Source organism: Typopeltis vanoorti, chromosome 14, assembly GCF_054136105.1.
Source record: "Typopeltis vanoorti isolate ZY-2024b chromosome 14, IOZ_Tvanoo_1.0, whole genome shotgun sequence".
NCBI lineage: Eukaryota > Metazoa > Arthropoda > Arachnida > Uropygi > Thelyphonidae > Typopeltis > Typopeltis vanoorti.
The window spans coordinates 27,296,350-27,309,902 of NC_143562.1; the positions used below are offsets into that span (position 1 = coordinate 27,296,350).

The 13,553-nt window shown below is 34.6% G+C and overlaps 1 protein-coding gene across 2 annotated transcripts in view; it reads right to left on the reverse strand.

Moving 5' to 3' along the window:
• LOC150099324 (PAX3- and PAX7-binding protein 1-like) overlaps positions 1–13,553 on the reverse strand; it is a 291,434-nt gene that overhangs the window by 201,324 nt on the left and 76,557 nt on the right. For both annotated transcript variants that reach the window (XM_090403794.1, XM_090403795.1), the window contains exon 8: positions 2,881–3,070. In XM_090403794.1, coding sequence (XP_090259920.1) covers positions 2,881–3,070 — 190 coding nt within the window. The remainder of the gene's footprint in view (positions 1–2,880; positions 3,071–13,553) is intronic.

The window sequence follows — 13,553 nt, forward strand, 5'->3', positions numbered from 1 at the left end:
AGGTGCCAAGAGGAAAGCTGTTCAAAAAAGCTAGTTATATGGTGTAAATGTGATGTGATATCAAGCAATATGTAATCTCTAAGTTGCCAGTAACTAGAATTTAAGCAGGTACAAGAAACAAGTTAAATATAAAATCAAGTGTGTGACAAGGGTGTGTAATTATCTCCACTGATATTTATTATCATGGATCACATCCTGAAGAAAAGTGTTATTAAATCTGATTTAAAAATTGGTGATGTTAATCGTAGCTCTCTACTTTATGCAGATGATGTTATACTTCTGAATAAATCCAGCACAAGTCCAAGATTCTTTGAGTAAATTGAATAACTGTTGTGATAAATTTAGTATGAAAATCAGCAATAAAAAGACAAAGACAATAAAAAAATAGATAGAACATTGAAACACCACTAACTGTATCCTAAATGGTGAACCTATAGAACAAATAAAATATTTCAGCTATTTAGGCACATTTTTAGTGAAGATTTAGAAGAATTAGTAAAGCTGGTATGGTAGGAATTCAGCTGAATAAATTTATATGGAATAAGAGACAGATTAGTCTAGACAGTAAAAGTAGCTGTATACAAGACAGTGTTCAAACCAATTTAAACTATGGATCTGAGAGCTGAATAAGAAATAAAACTCTTGCTCAATGACTGGAGACCACAAATATGAGTCCTGAGAAAGATTAGGAGACTAAACAGATGGCATCAATACTGGTATCCTATTAAAAATGGGGCTATTAGGAAATAACACGATATTGTTGACATTCAGGAATATATTAGCACAGTTAATCTCAGATGGCATGGCCACTTAACAGAATGGGGGAAAGAAAAGAGTAGCTAAACAAGCGTTCTTTGCCAGGATGGCAGAAAAAAAGACCCAGAGGAAAACAAAGATGTAAGTGGACTGATATAGTAAAAAGTGCCTTAGCAGATAGAAATATAAGATATGATAATATTGGAATGTTGAGAGATAACAGAATAATCTCCAGGAAAATTATTAATAAGCAGTTGATATAACTTTTATTTTATGTAGTACTATCATAAGATCCTAATACCCCTTGAGAGTATATTTTCAGGAATTTGATGATACCCTATAATTTGTCATTTTCCATATACATAACTTTATATTTTGGACTAAAGTAATTGACTTTAGTCCAAGACAAACACACTTGAGTAACATTTATGCGACTTAAATGAATAACATATTCCCCCACTTCTCTTTAATTAGAACTGGTGTCTAACATACAGTCAATTGAGTAAGGAATCCTACCTATTAAAATCCTCATCCACAAAAAAAGCCAACTTTTTCACTAGCATTATCTATCCCCTATTTGCTGCTTTCAGTAATGAATCACTTATCCTCAACTAAATCTATCAAATTTATCAATTCTCTATATGACTCAGAAACTATTTCTTTTACTTATATTTTCTTTTGCAAAACCATTTCCACATTTAAATGACATTCCATTTACTAATCCAACTCTTGAACGATGTTCGGAGACTTAGGTAAGTCTGGAATAGTGCAGCCTAAGCGTAAGCTTTGAATAAAGTTTCTGAACATTAGCTAGGTGTTGAATTAGTATAGAATATCATTTACAAATAAATCTAATATTATGCCTGCCACCTTCTTTGCACTTCATGTAGTTAGCATAAAGTTGCATGTAGCAATTATCACAAGAAGTCAGTTCCCATCAAATTCCATTTTAATGCTACAAGCCTCCATTATTTTTTTTAGGTTTCCCACAGCTGGTCGATGGGGTTGAGGTCAGGACTCTGTACAGGACAGGGCAGTCGTTTAAACCCATCTTTTCATACCATTCCATAACAGTTGCAGAAAGAAATGCTAAGGAAAATAAAAATTACAGACTAACCCTATTATAATACTCTACTTAACAAACTACTTCCCAGCTAAATTTATATTAATCCTTCTTCATGCTTAATTCAGCAATTTCAACAACATTATACACTATCTACCAATAATTGTCTGGACATTTTAGTAATTTACAATTGATACCAGCAAGCGTACCCTAATATCGGGTATGTCCACCTTTGGCTTTGATCACCTCCTGCACCCTTCGAGGGAGAGGCTTTCCACAAATGTGCGGCAGAATATCAGGTGAAATGTGTCTCCATTCCTCCATCAAAGTAGCACTGAGTTCAACAACAGATTGAGGACGTGCATCTCTGGATCTCAATCGCCACTCCAATTCATCCCACAGGTGGTCGATAGGATTGAGCTCAGGACTCTGTGCAGCACATCAGATATGAGAGTCCTGAGAAAGATTAGGGGCACGAACAGATGGCATCAATGGCAATATCATATTAAAAACGAGGATATTAGAAAGAACTTGATATTGTCAGCATCTAGGAATGCATTTGCAGAGCTAATCTCAGGTTGTATGGTCACTTAAACAGAATGGGCGAAGAGAGATTACCAAAACAAGTGTTTTGTCAGGTTGGCAGAAAAACGACCCAGAGGAAGACCAAGATGTAGGTGGATTGATACAGTAAAAAGTGCCTTAGAAGATATAAATATAAGATCTGATAATGTTGGAGTCTTGACAAGTAACAGACTGATTTGGAGGAAAATTGTAGCTAGGAAGTTAGTAATGATGTAAATTTTTCATGTAGTACTATCATATCCTGTACACCCCTTGAGGGTACATGGCAGAAATTTGATGATGATCTTCCAAAGTGTCGAAGAAGACTATTAAGAATTAAAATATAATTTTTCTCACTGTGCAACTTACTGAAGCTTTTTTTTTTAAAATAAAATTCAAGTATAATATAATGAATATAGCATGGCTAGGAAGACCCAGTATATTTTAATCAAATATACTGCATTTCCAAGTACTGAGTATAATGTACAAAAACCCACCTTGATGTCGAGACATTCAACCAAGTCTGTGACATACCCTCGCATTTGCTGATAGAGAGAAAAGCGTCTTTCCAGCTGAGGACTTTCCTTCTCTAGGTGATTGATGTTAGAATAAGAGGAGACCAACTGATTATGGCAAGTATCAAGTTCCAGATTGTGGGTTCGATGTGCTTCTTCAATTGTTGCTAACCTATATATCAAACTGCTATTTTAGCATACTAAAATAAGTCTGTATAAAAATATACAAATGAGTATGATAAACACTATCAAAAATTACACATAAGCTAGATTTTTCTTATACATTTTGCATTTAGTGATTTTTTTTTTTTCTTGAAGATTATAATATGATGTACTCTAACTAAGAAGCATGAAAGAAAATATCTTTACTGACTTAATATATAAAAACTGACATGGGAAAGAATGCAAATGATTTTTACCGTCAGTTTGCCTCCCCTTCCAATGTTACTCTGTCATTTTTAATTTGCTCACACACAGTATTAGTGACTTTAAAGGTTCTGTGGTCTTTCTTGTGTGGGATACCATATTTACTCGAATATAACTCACCCTCGCGTATATCTTGCACCCATGATTTTACTTTACGGAAAAAGAAATGAAAAAGTTTTGCATATATCTCGCACATGAAAAAAATTCTGAAACTTTAAGAAATAGACAGTGAATATTGTTATGGCAGTTTCAGATATTTTGGAATTCGGTTGAAGAAAATCAGCATTCCAACTCAACAACTGTCAGCTTGCCTTTGTCGTCGAGTCGTGTGATCTTTTGTTACTGCAGCAATCATATGCATGTCTTCATATCTGTGCAATTTCTACCGGCCTACCATTGCTGTCCATTCCATGCTCCACTTTCATTTCTTATTAGTCATCCATAAAGGATTGTTCATTACGTATCTCAAGTCTTGTAAATTACTGGTAATTTTTGCTTGAAATATGGAGAAACCTTCAAGTCATCACATTATTGGTTTAAAACTCAAAGATCATACGATTCCTAAATCATAAAAGGACAAGCAATAAACTGTTTGTTTTAATTTAATTACAGAAGCATTGTCATTAAAGATATATATCTCGTGATGGAGATGAGCGGCCAATCACGTAAATAACATTGATAATTAAAATTTAAATGCATTCATTTTATAAATAATGTGAGCAATTATAAATTATAATGAATATTTGGGATTTAATTATAAACATCAAAGTTTTTTCATGAAAAACTTTAGTTTCCAAAAATCCCTGCATATATCTCGCACTGTGATTTTTTAACTTTAATTTTGGGGAAAAAAGTGCAAGTTATATTCGAGTAAATATAGTATATATATCAGCAGCAAATATTCCGAGTGTGCTAGGTGTGTGGCGCACATCCATGGAATAGCAACATCATCAATATTATTCTAATCTTTAAAAGATACCTATGGCACGACTATAAACAATAAATTACTCGATAACCACAGTAATTAACTTTAATGAAATGAAAGTACAGATAAAATAACAAATTCAAAAATCTTAACAATATCAGGAGGGTAATCATCATATAATAAATTAACAGTGTCAGATAATGGAATGTTGGTAAAGAGAGAAACAATGTCAAAGTTGACTAACAAATCCGACTCTTGTATTTGAATATCTTTGATTTTCTCAAGAAAATGTGATATGTGTGATGATTACCCTCCTGATATTGCTAAGATTTTTGAATTTGTTATTTTATCTGTACTTTCATTTCATTAAAGTTAATTACTGTGGTTATCGAGTAATTTATTGTTTATAGTAATTTAGTGTTTATGTGTGATGATTACCCTCCTGATATTGCAAAGATTTTTGAATTTGTTATATAATCAGGATATTTCATCTGGAAAAACAAGATCTATAGATAAATTGAAGGTACTGCCCTCTGTCTCCCCTTTGGCAAACTATTTTTTGAACCATCTGGAAGAGACCTTGTTCTCATCCATTCATCCCCAACCCTCTCATTGGTTTCATTACGTTGATGATGATGTCTTTGCTGTTTGGCCTCATTCTGAAAATGAACTTACCACTTTCCTACAACAGATCAATAGCCTTTAACCATGCATTCAACTCACCGTTTGTAGATTCTTGGACATCCTTCTTACGTGTATAGCCTCTGGTAATTTATCAACCAGTGTTTATCGAAAACCCACCTTTACTGGCAAATACATTCATCAAAGTCTGCTCATCACACCTCTCAAAGTGTTATGAAGTCTTTAATTAATAGAGCACATAAGGTGTGCTCCTCATCCTCAAGCTTACAACAAGAACTTCTTGCTATCAAAACGTTAATGGAATTTAATGATAAAATCCAGCAGATAATTGACTCCTATGTTCTAACACCTCTGGATTCTTCAACAGACCACAGGGTTCCAATCCCTTATATTTCTGGCATCTCTGAATCGATTGGTAGAATTTTGAAGAACTATCATCTCCCACCTACAAAAGACAAACTGTCACCACTATTATTAGCTGGAGTTTACCAGATACCTTGTGAATGTAATCTAACATACTTTGGGCAAACAGCCATTAGTGTGCTAAACCTTGGTCATAACTTTGCAGTAGTGCCTTGGAAGTTCATAGTTTAGAAATCATGTGGCACATAGAATGTGGTGTACATAACTTACCTCCTAATGTTACCAACAACATCAGGATTGACATAACTACCATCTTATCACAAATGTCACTGCCAAAAAGCAATCTCTCTCTTTCTCCAATAGCCAGATCCATGCACTGAGTAAACTCCATGAAGATAACAACATAATCAAAACTAGAGCTGACACGGGTGATGATGCTGTTCTCTTCAATGCCAGTGATTATAACCGGAAAATGAATGTTTTGCTCAGAGACTGCAGCACTTATAAACTGCTAGATTATGATCCTACCAAGTCTCAGAAAAAAACACATTGAAAAGGCTTGTAAAAAAATATCACATCTTAGCCTCTTGAAGTTGTTAAAATCATAACCTTTTTAGCCCCCCCCCCCACATCCAATATATGGACTGTCAAAAATTCATAAACCCCATTATCCTCTTAATCCCACAGTAGATGCTACGGACTCCTCCTTTAAATTAACCAAACAGTTAGCTAAATCTTTAATTCCACTTACTGGTCACACTTATATAAAATATTCTACACATTTCAAATCCTTAATCCAGAATTTAGTTTTAAATAATAATGACTTCATGGTTTTTGATGTTACCTCCTTATTCACAAATATTCCCCTTTCTGACATTATTGATCTTTTTAATTTTGCTAATTCATACTAGTTAAAACTCTTGGAAGGGTACCTTATATAAACAGATAGAAGGTATTTTCATGGGCTCTCCCCACTCCTGGCCAATTTCTATATGGAGCATTTTCAAAAACATGCTCTTGATATTGTCAGTCTCAAACCTTCTATTTGATTAAGATATAATGATGATGTGTTCTCTATTTCACAACATGGCTCAGACACATTAGACTCTTTCCCCTTGCACGTCAACAGTCCACTACACTCAAACAACACCCCAAAATCCAGTTCACCATTGAAAAAGAAAATAACATCTTATCTTCAAATGTGTGAAAAGGCTCCTGTTTTCACAGTACATATTATTTATTTTCATGGTATTGATGACAACACAGAATGATAAGAAAATAATATTTATTAACTTATATTTTGCTGATATTATATCCAGCATCTTCAGAGTACAAAAAGAGTGTCACAGTATGTGAAGCAACAACAATCGGGTATAACAGTAGGACTGGTTTAAAAAAATTGTAATGGACAACATAAGGAACTAAAGTCTTAATTATGCGCCATCTAATTTAGAAGAAGAGAGAAAACAAATATTAATGAGATCTTAAAATGACTGTCTCCCAGATTTTTGGTAAATTTATACAGACATACTTATTGAGGTTTGGAGTATGTTTTAAAGCTTCTGCCAAAAACAATCTCTTTGACTTATGACTTCAGTGTAGTACTTTTGTTTTCCTTCCAATTGATCCTGCGTGAAGTGGTATCCAAGGCATGAATACCACTTGCCATAACGATAGTACTGGATGTATTTTTTTATGTTCCCCAAGGCAGATGTCAGCAGTTCTTCCTGTCTGTCCATAGTAAGCCTGGTCACAACAACAGGGCACCTCATAAACTCCTGGATGTGATAAAGGAGAGAGTTTGTCTTTAGGTGAACAGATGAGAGTTCCCAATTTGACATAAAGTTTAAATATGATAAGTAGCTGATATTTATTGAGCACCCTAGATATCTTTTCAAATGTGCCTTGAATGTATGGGATGGTAACAGTTTTACTGCATAGGAAATGGAAGGGATTTCTGGAGAGCATTTAGTATTTTTTCTATCCTATGGAAATTATAGCCATTGGCTAAGAAGGTGTGACATAAGTGAGTGAGTTCAGCAGTAAGTGTTTTTCGAATACCATACTGTTGAGCTGGATGATGGTGTGACTGTTTGTGCAAATATTTCCCTATATAAACAGAAAAAGATAAGGAACCATCTGGAAGCTGTGTGATTAGTATATCCAGGAAAGGCAGACATTCATTAGCTTTCGGTTCCATTCTGAAGTGGATTTTAAGGTGTTGGCTATATAAATGCAGTAAAAATGTATCCAATGTGCCTGTGCCATGTGGCCAAATAGCAAATACATCATCAACGTAACATAGCATAGCCAAACCACTGGTTTGATAGTGGCTGTATTCATAACTAGCTTTTCCAAGTGTTTTATGTAGAAACTGGTTAAAGGGAGAGAGGGGAGGGGAGCTCATTGCTGTCTCGAGTAATTGTTTGTATATCTTCCCTTTCCATGTAAAATGACCTGCATGTACTGTAAATTTAAACAGCTCACATTTATCAGGGGAAAAATGTGACTTTAGTAAATCAAGGGTTTCAATTCATCAATACCGTGAAAATATATATAACATCTTACCTTATTTTTAGATACTGTAATCACATATTTGCCAAATGGCAACCTTTCTTTTACAGTTTACAGAAAAGCCCACTCAGACAGGTACATACATACATAAACTTTCCATCATCGCCCTTCTCAACGATATGGTATTGTCAAAGACCTTATCAACAGAGCCTCCAATCTCTGTTCCCAAGCTTCCCTTACAGCTGAACTCATCTTTATCTCATCTTCCTTCCCTCTTTTACTTTGCAGTGTCGAGGGTTTATTAATCATCGGACTGCAAACCGTTCATTCACAGGATAAGGTGGTCAGCCATACACCCCGGTGTATCCTATGTCCATAGCATTGAGTTCTCAAGGCCGGTTTGCCTGCTTTGCGGGATGAAAAACCCCAGGATAAACTGGGGAAAAAACCCTACTGTCCACACCCAAGACTGGCTAACTTGGCTATGGCTGAGGAAGATCCTTCAGTTCCTCACATCACCGATGGGAATCAAACCTAGGACACTCCTTCCCCAAGCATATGGTTGTGAAGTGCACAGCCACCAGGCTAACAGCGCGGACACTCATCTTTATTTAAACAATAAATTACACGATAACCACAGTCATTAACTTTAATGAAATGAAAATACAGCTATTTCGTAGTGAAAATAATAGTACATCATCAGTGTGTAGAAACAAGCAAATCAAAGAAATGGGAATACAGGTACATACAGCAGTCAGTGGTTTATCAATTAAAAACTGTTGCCACATGTTAGAAATTAATATTAATAAATAATATTAGTAAACTCTATTTTTGATGGTTACATAAAATAAGAATCTCCCAAACTTTTGGAAGAGAGAGACAATTGTTCCGATTAAGATTTGGCCAATGTTAAAGGGCTTCGCAACTTTCTTTGAAAAGGCATTCACATTTAAACCTACTTCTATGGAGAAGACGAGCTTCATCCCACTGGATACTGTGTTTAGTGTCAATACTATGTTGTGCCAGACCAGACTTTTGAGGTTTTCATGTATTCGATATAATATTGATGTTCATTAACTCTTTTTTCCACAGAATGACCTCTCTAACCAAAGTATGTTAGATTACATTCACAAGGTATTTGGTAAATGCCAGCTAATGATAGAGGTGACAGTTTTTCTTTTGTAAATGGTAACAGATGAGAAATTTTGTTGATAGGAAAATATGTGGGAATGAGATGATATCATATATCCTCTTTTTCTCCTATCCACTAACTTCTGCAATCCACACACCTTCAATGTATCCTCATAGGGAACATTCCTTATGAGGATAGATTGAAGGTGTGTGGATTGCAGAAGTTGGTTGATAGGAGAAAAAAAGGAGATATGATAGAAATGTTTAAGTTGCTTAAAGATTTTTATAAGACATGCAGAGGAAATGTTTCAGCACTTGGCTAGAGGGACGAGAACAAGGGGTCATCCCTGGAAGTTGATAAAGATATGGTTAGTAGGAGTGTGAGGACTAGATTTTGTGCTTGAAGAGTTGTGAATGAGTGGAATGTGTTGCCAGAGTCAGTTATTATGATGCTTTGTCTGTTAATGGGTTCAAGGAGAAGTATGATAGATTGTGTGGATAGATTTGGTCTCCCACGATGAGTCCTCTGACTCCATGGAGTTGCTCATATAATAATAATAATAATTCAGAAGGCCTGGTCAGAAAGTCAAATTCCAGATAATTGGTAAAAAATTCTCGTAGTGCCCAACTATAAAAAAAGAAATAGAAATAAAAATGAAAATTATGGAGGAATTTTCCAACTAAGTGTTTCAGATATGATTTATGCAAGTATACATTAGCAGAGATTGAGAAAAATTGTGGAAGACAAACTTCAGGAAGAAAAACCAAGATTTAGTCCAAATATGGCTTGTCGGGATCAGACAGACTTCAGAAAATGAAAAATTCAGTATAAATCTGAAGGAATCCTTAACTAAACTGAAGAATTGCTGTAAGAAATATGGTATGGAAAATCTGTAATAAAAAGATAGTGACAAAATGAGGAAGGGGGAGGGATGTAAAAGATTAACTGCATTCTGAATGGAGGACCTACAGAATAAGTGTTCTCTATTTCATCTATTGCCAATTTAGGCACAAATTTTAGTGAAGATGGCAAATTAAATAGAGAAATAAACAGAATAAAAAAACCTGTCTGGTAGAGTCAAAGAAATGAATTTATCTGGATTGAGAGAGAAAAAATAAATAAAATGGTTTTCAAACCAAGTTTAACTTACAGGTTTCAGAGGTGCCTTAGAAATAAAACAGTTGATCAATGACTAAAGACAACAGATCAGAGTTTTGAGAAACATTAGGAAATGAACAGATGGCACTGATGGTGGAATCACATAAAATATGAAGATATCAGAAAGGAACTTGATGCTGCTGGCATTCAAGAATACGTGAACAGAGCTATCTAATGGTAAAATCACTTAGAAAGAAAGACATGCTAACCACTCAGCCAACTAGGCCAAGTGGTTAGCATTTCTACTCTCAAGCCTCAGGTTTGAATTCTGCCAAGGGCATGAATGTTTGTGATTGTCCTACTTACCAATTACCATATGTACTGCTGTGACCTATGTCCTGGTGCAGTATGACCCTTGATGTCTTTGCGCCATAAAAAAAAAAAATCAAATCAATCCTTCATAAGATGAATCATAAATGAATGAATGCTGATCACCGTGTAACCTTAAAAGAAAGATATCTGATTTTAGATCAGGCCTCATTCAATTCTAACTAATGACTAAATACAGGCTATATATATATTGCTCTGTATAATGTTCCATTTACCCAACATAAGTTTAGCATTTTGCTCAGTTTTTTTTTATTGGCACCTTGTTATATTCCCATGATTTCTAAACCATATGAAATCAAAATCTGAACAGAATTTGAAAGCATAAATCTTACCTGGAACACTTAGCATAGAAATTCCTCTACAATCTTGTGTATTCAGTTTTATTTCCTTTTTTTAAAGATGAAATTCTGCCTTCTCTATTCCAATGTGATGGAATTAAACATTCTGAATTATGTAATGTATTTCCCCTCCATGTAAAACTGTTATATCACTATTCAGTATTTCTAGTCAAGCATCATCAGCTGCCTTTCCCCATTTCATGGTTCTGATAGTTTCTTTCTGCCTCAAGTGCAATATGTTTTCCTAATAGCATGCCTCACATTAACAGTAGAAAATTTTCAGTGAAAATTTTCTACTGTTATTCTATCATGTTTACTTCACTTGTTTCATTTAACGGTTTTTTCATAGTAATTACTCCAGACTTCTAGAATGCCTTCTCCTCAGTTTTGATGTCCATTTTATCCACCTGAAATTTTCACCACCTTTTACAGTACTTTTTAATTCATTTCTAAGTTTTTTTTAACCTCATTGGTCTTTCAGTGAATTTTTACACATACACATAGCTTTCTAAACATTTTGTTCTGTATTATTTTGAGATATACTTACGAGCTTATTTGCTAAGAATGTTTGATATGCTTTCTTGTTCTCCAGGACTGCTCTAACTTATTGAGTCCACCATGAAGTTTGAATTTTTTTTAAACTTTCACTACATGCCACACTGGCTGAATCAATCATGTTTACTTCACGGGTTGTATTCAGTTTTTATTCAGCATTTAATAGCGAGTCTCCAAGGTTTGGTTCTTTTTTTTTTTTTCAAAAACTTTTTCATCGCTTCCTTCCCCAATAAATTTGCACATTTGGGTCTATAGTTCACAAAGATACTTGACATCAGTCCATTTTAAAACTTTCTTACTTTTTTATTTTTCAATAAAGAGCCAAGAGGCTATTTTTTTCCAGCATCGTAAAATAAGTTAAGGGGATAATAAATCCCTCATTATTTTAAAGCCGGATACAAAACTCAGAGATCAAAATCTAAGAGTTTCATGCCGAAGAACTATCGGCGATCCAAGAGTAAGTCAACACCTGGGTAGTACAACACTAAGGCAACTCGGAGCAAAGGTGGAGCAAGCTCCATCACTATCCTTAATTTTTTCTCATAATGTAAAATGCAGCTCCTAGGAGATGTATTACTGTTTTAAATTACAAGGAGAGGTCACGACCCAGACCAGTTTCGACCTTTATTGAGGTCTCATCAGTGAGTAGGTAGAGTTGGTTAATACCAAGGTTTAAGTGAAACAAACTTACATACCCCTACTATATGAATTGCCAGAATGGGGTACCCATATATTATTACTACGATAAAGAGCCAAGAGGCTATTTTTTTTTCCAGCGTCATAAATTAAGTTAAGGGGACAAAACAGTAATACATTTCCTAGTAGCTGCATTTTACATTATGAGAAAATATTAAGGATAGTGATGAAGCTTGCTTCATCTTTGCTCCAAGTTGCCCTAATGTTGTACTACCCAGGTGTTGACTTATGCTTGGACTCGCCGATAGTTCTTCGGCATGAAACTCTTAGATTTCGATCTTTCAGTTTCGTATCCGGCTTTAAAATAATGAGGGATTTATTATCCCCTGAACTTTATTTATTTTTTTGTTAAATTTCATATTTGAAAAATATAATCATCATCAAATTCCTGCCATGTACCCTCAAAGAGGTGTACAGGATATGATAGTACTACATGAAAAATTTAAATCTTTACGAACTTCCTATCTACAATTTTCCTCCAAATCAGTCTGTTACTTGTCAAGACTCCAACATTATCAGATCTATATTTCTATCGTCTAAGGCACTTTGTACCGTATCAATCCACCTATATCTTGGTCTTCCTCTGGGTCATTTTCCTGCCAACTTGGCAGAGAACATTTGTTTTGCTAATCTTTCTTCGCCCATTCTGTTTAAGTGACCATACTACCTGAGATTAGCTCTGCTAACACATTCCTGGATGCTGACAATGTCAAGTTCTTTCCTAATATTCTCGTTTTTAATATGATTGCCATTGATGCCATCTGTTCACGCCTCTAATCTTTCTCAGGATTCTCAGATCTGTGGTCTCTAGTCTTTGGTCAAGTGTTTTACTTCTGACCCAGATCTCAGATCCATAAGTTAAAATTGGTTTAAGCTCTGTCCTGTACACAGCTAATTTAGTCTTTTGGCTAATTTCTCTCTTATTCCATATAAATTTATTCAGTTGACTTCCTACCATACCAGCTTTGTTCATTCTGTTGTCTACTTCCATATTTAACTTACCATCTTCACTAAAAATCGTGCCTAAGTAGCTGAAATGTTTTACTTGTTCTATAAGTTCTCCATTCACAACACAGTTGACATTTTCAATGATTCTGCCTATTTGCATTGTCTTTGTCTTTTTATTGCTGACCTATATACCATATCTATTACAACAGTTATTCAATTTAGTCAGTGAATCTTGCAGACTAGTAGCGGATTTATTTAGAAATAAAACATCATCCGCATAAAGCAAAGAGCTGACATTAACATCTCCAATTTTGATATCATGTTTAATACCACTTTCCTTCATAATGCGATCCATATTGATAATGAATAACAGAGGGGATAATGTACATCCTTGTCTCACACCAGATTTAACATTAAACCATCTTCCTGTACTTCCTTCAATTCTAACTGCTGACTTACAACTCAAATAAAGACTAATATGGAAAAACTAAAAACTAAAATGGAAAATAAAGACAAATAAAAGTGTAACTGAAAAATATAAAAAAGTTTAAATCCCCTATATGTTCTTGTATTTTGAATTATTGTGGAGATATCACTTTCAACTCAAACACAGTCAATAAGACTTTTA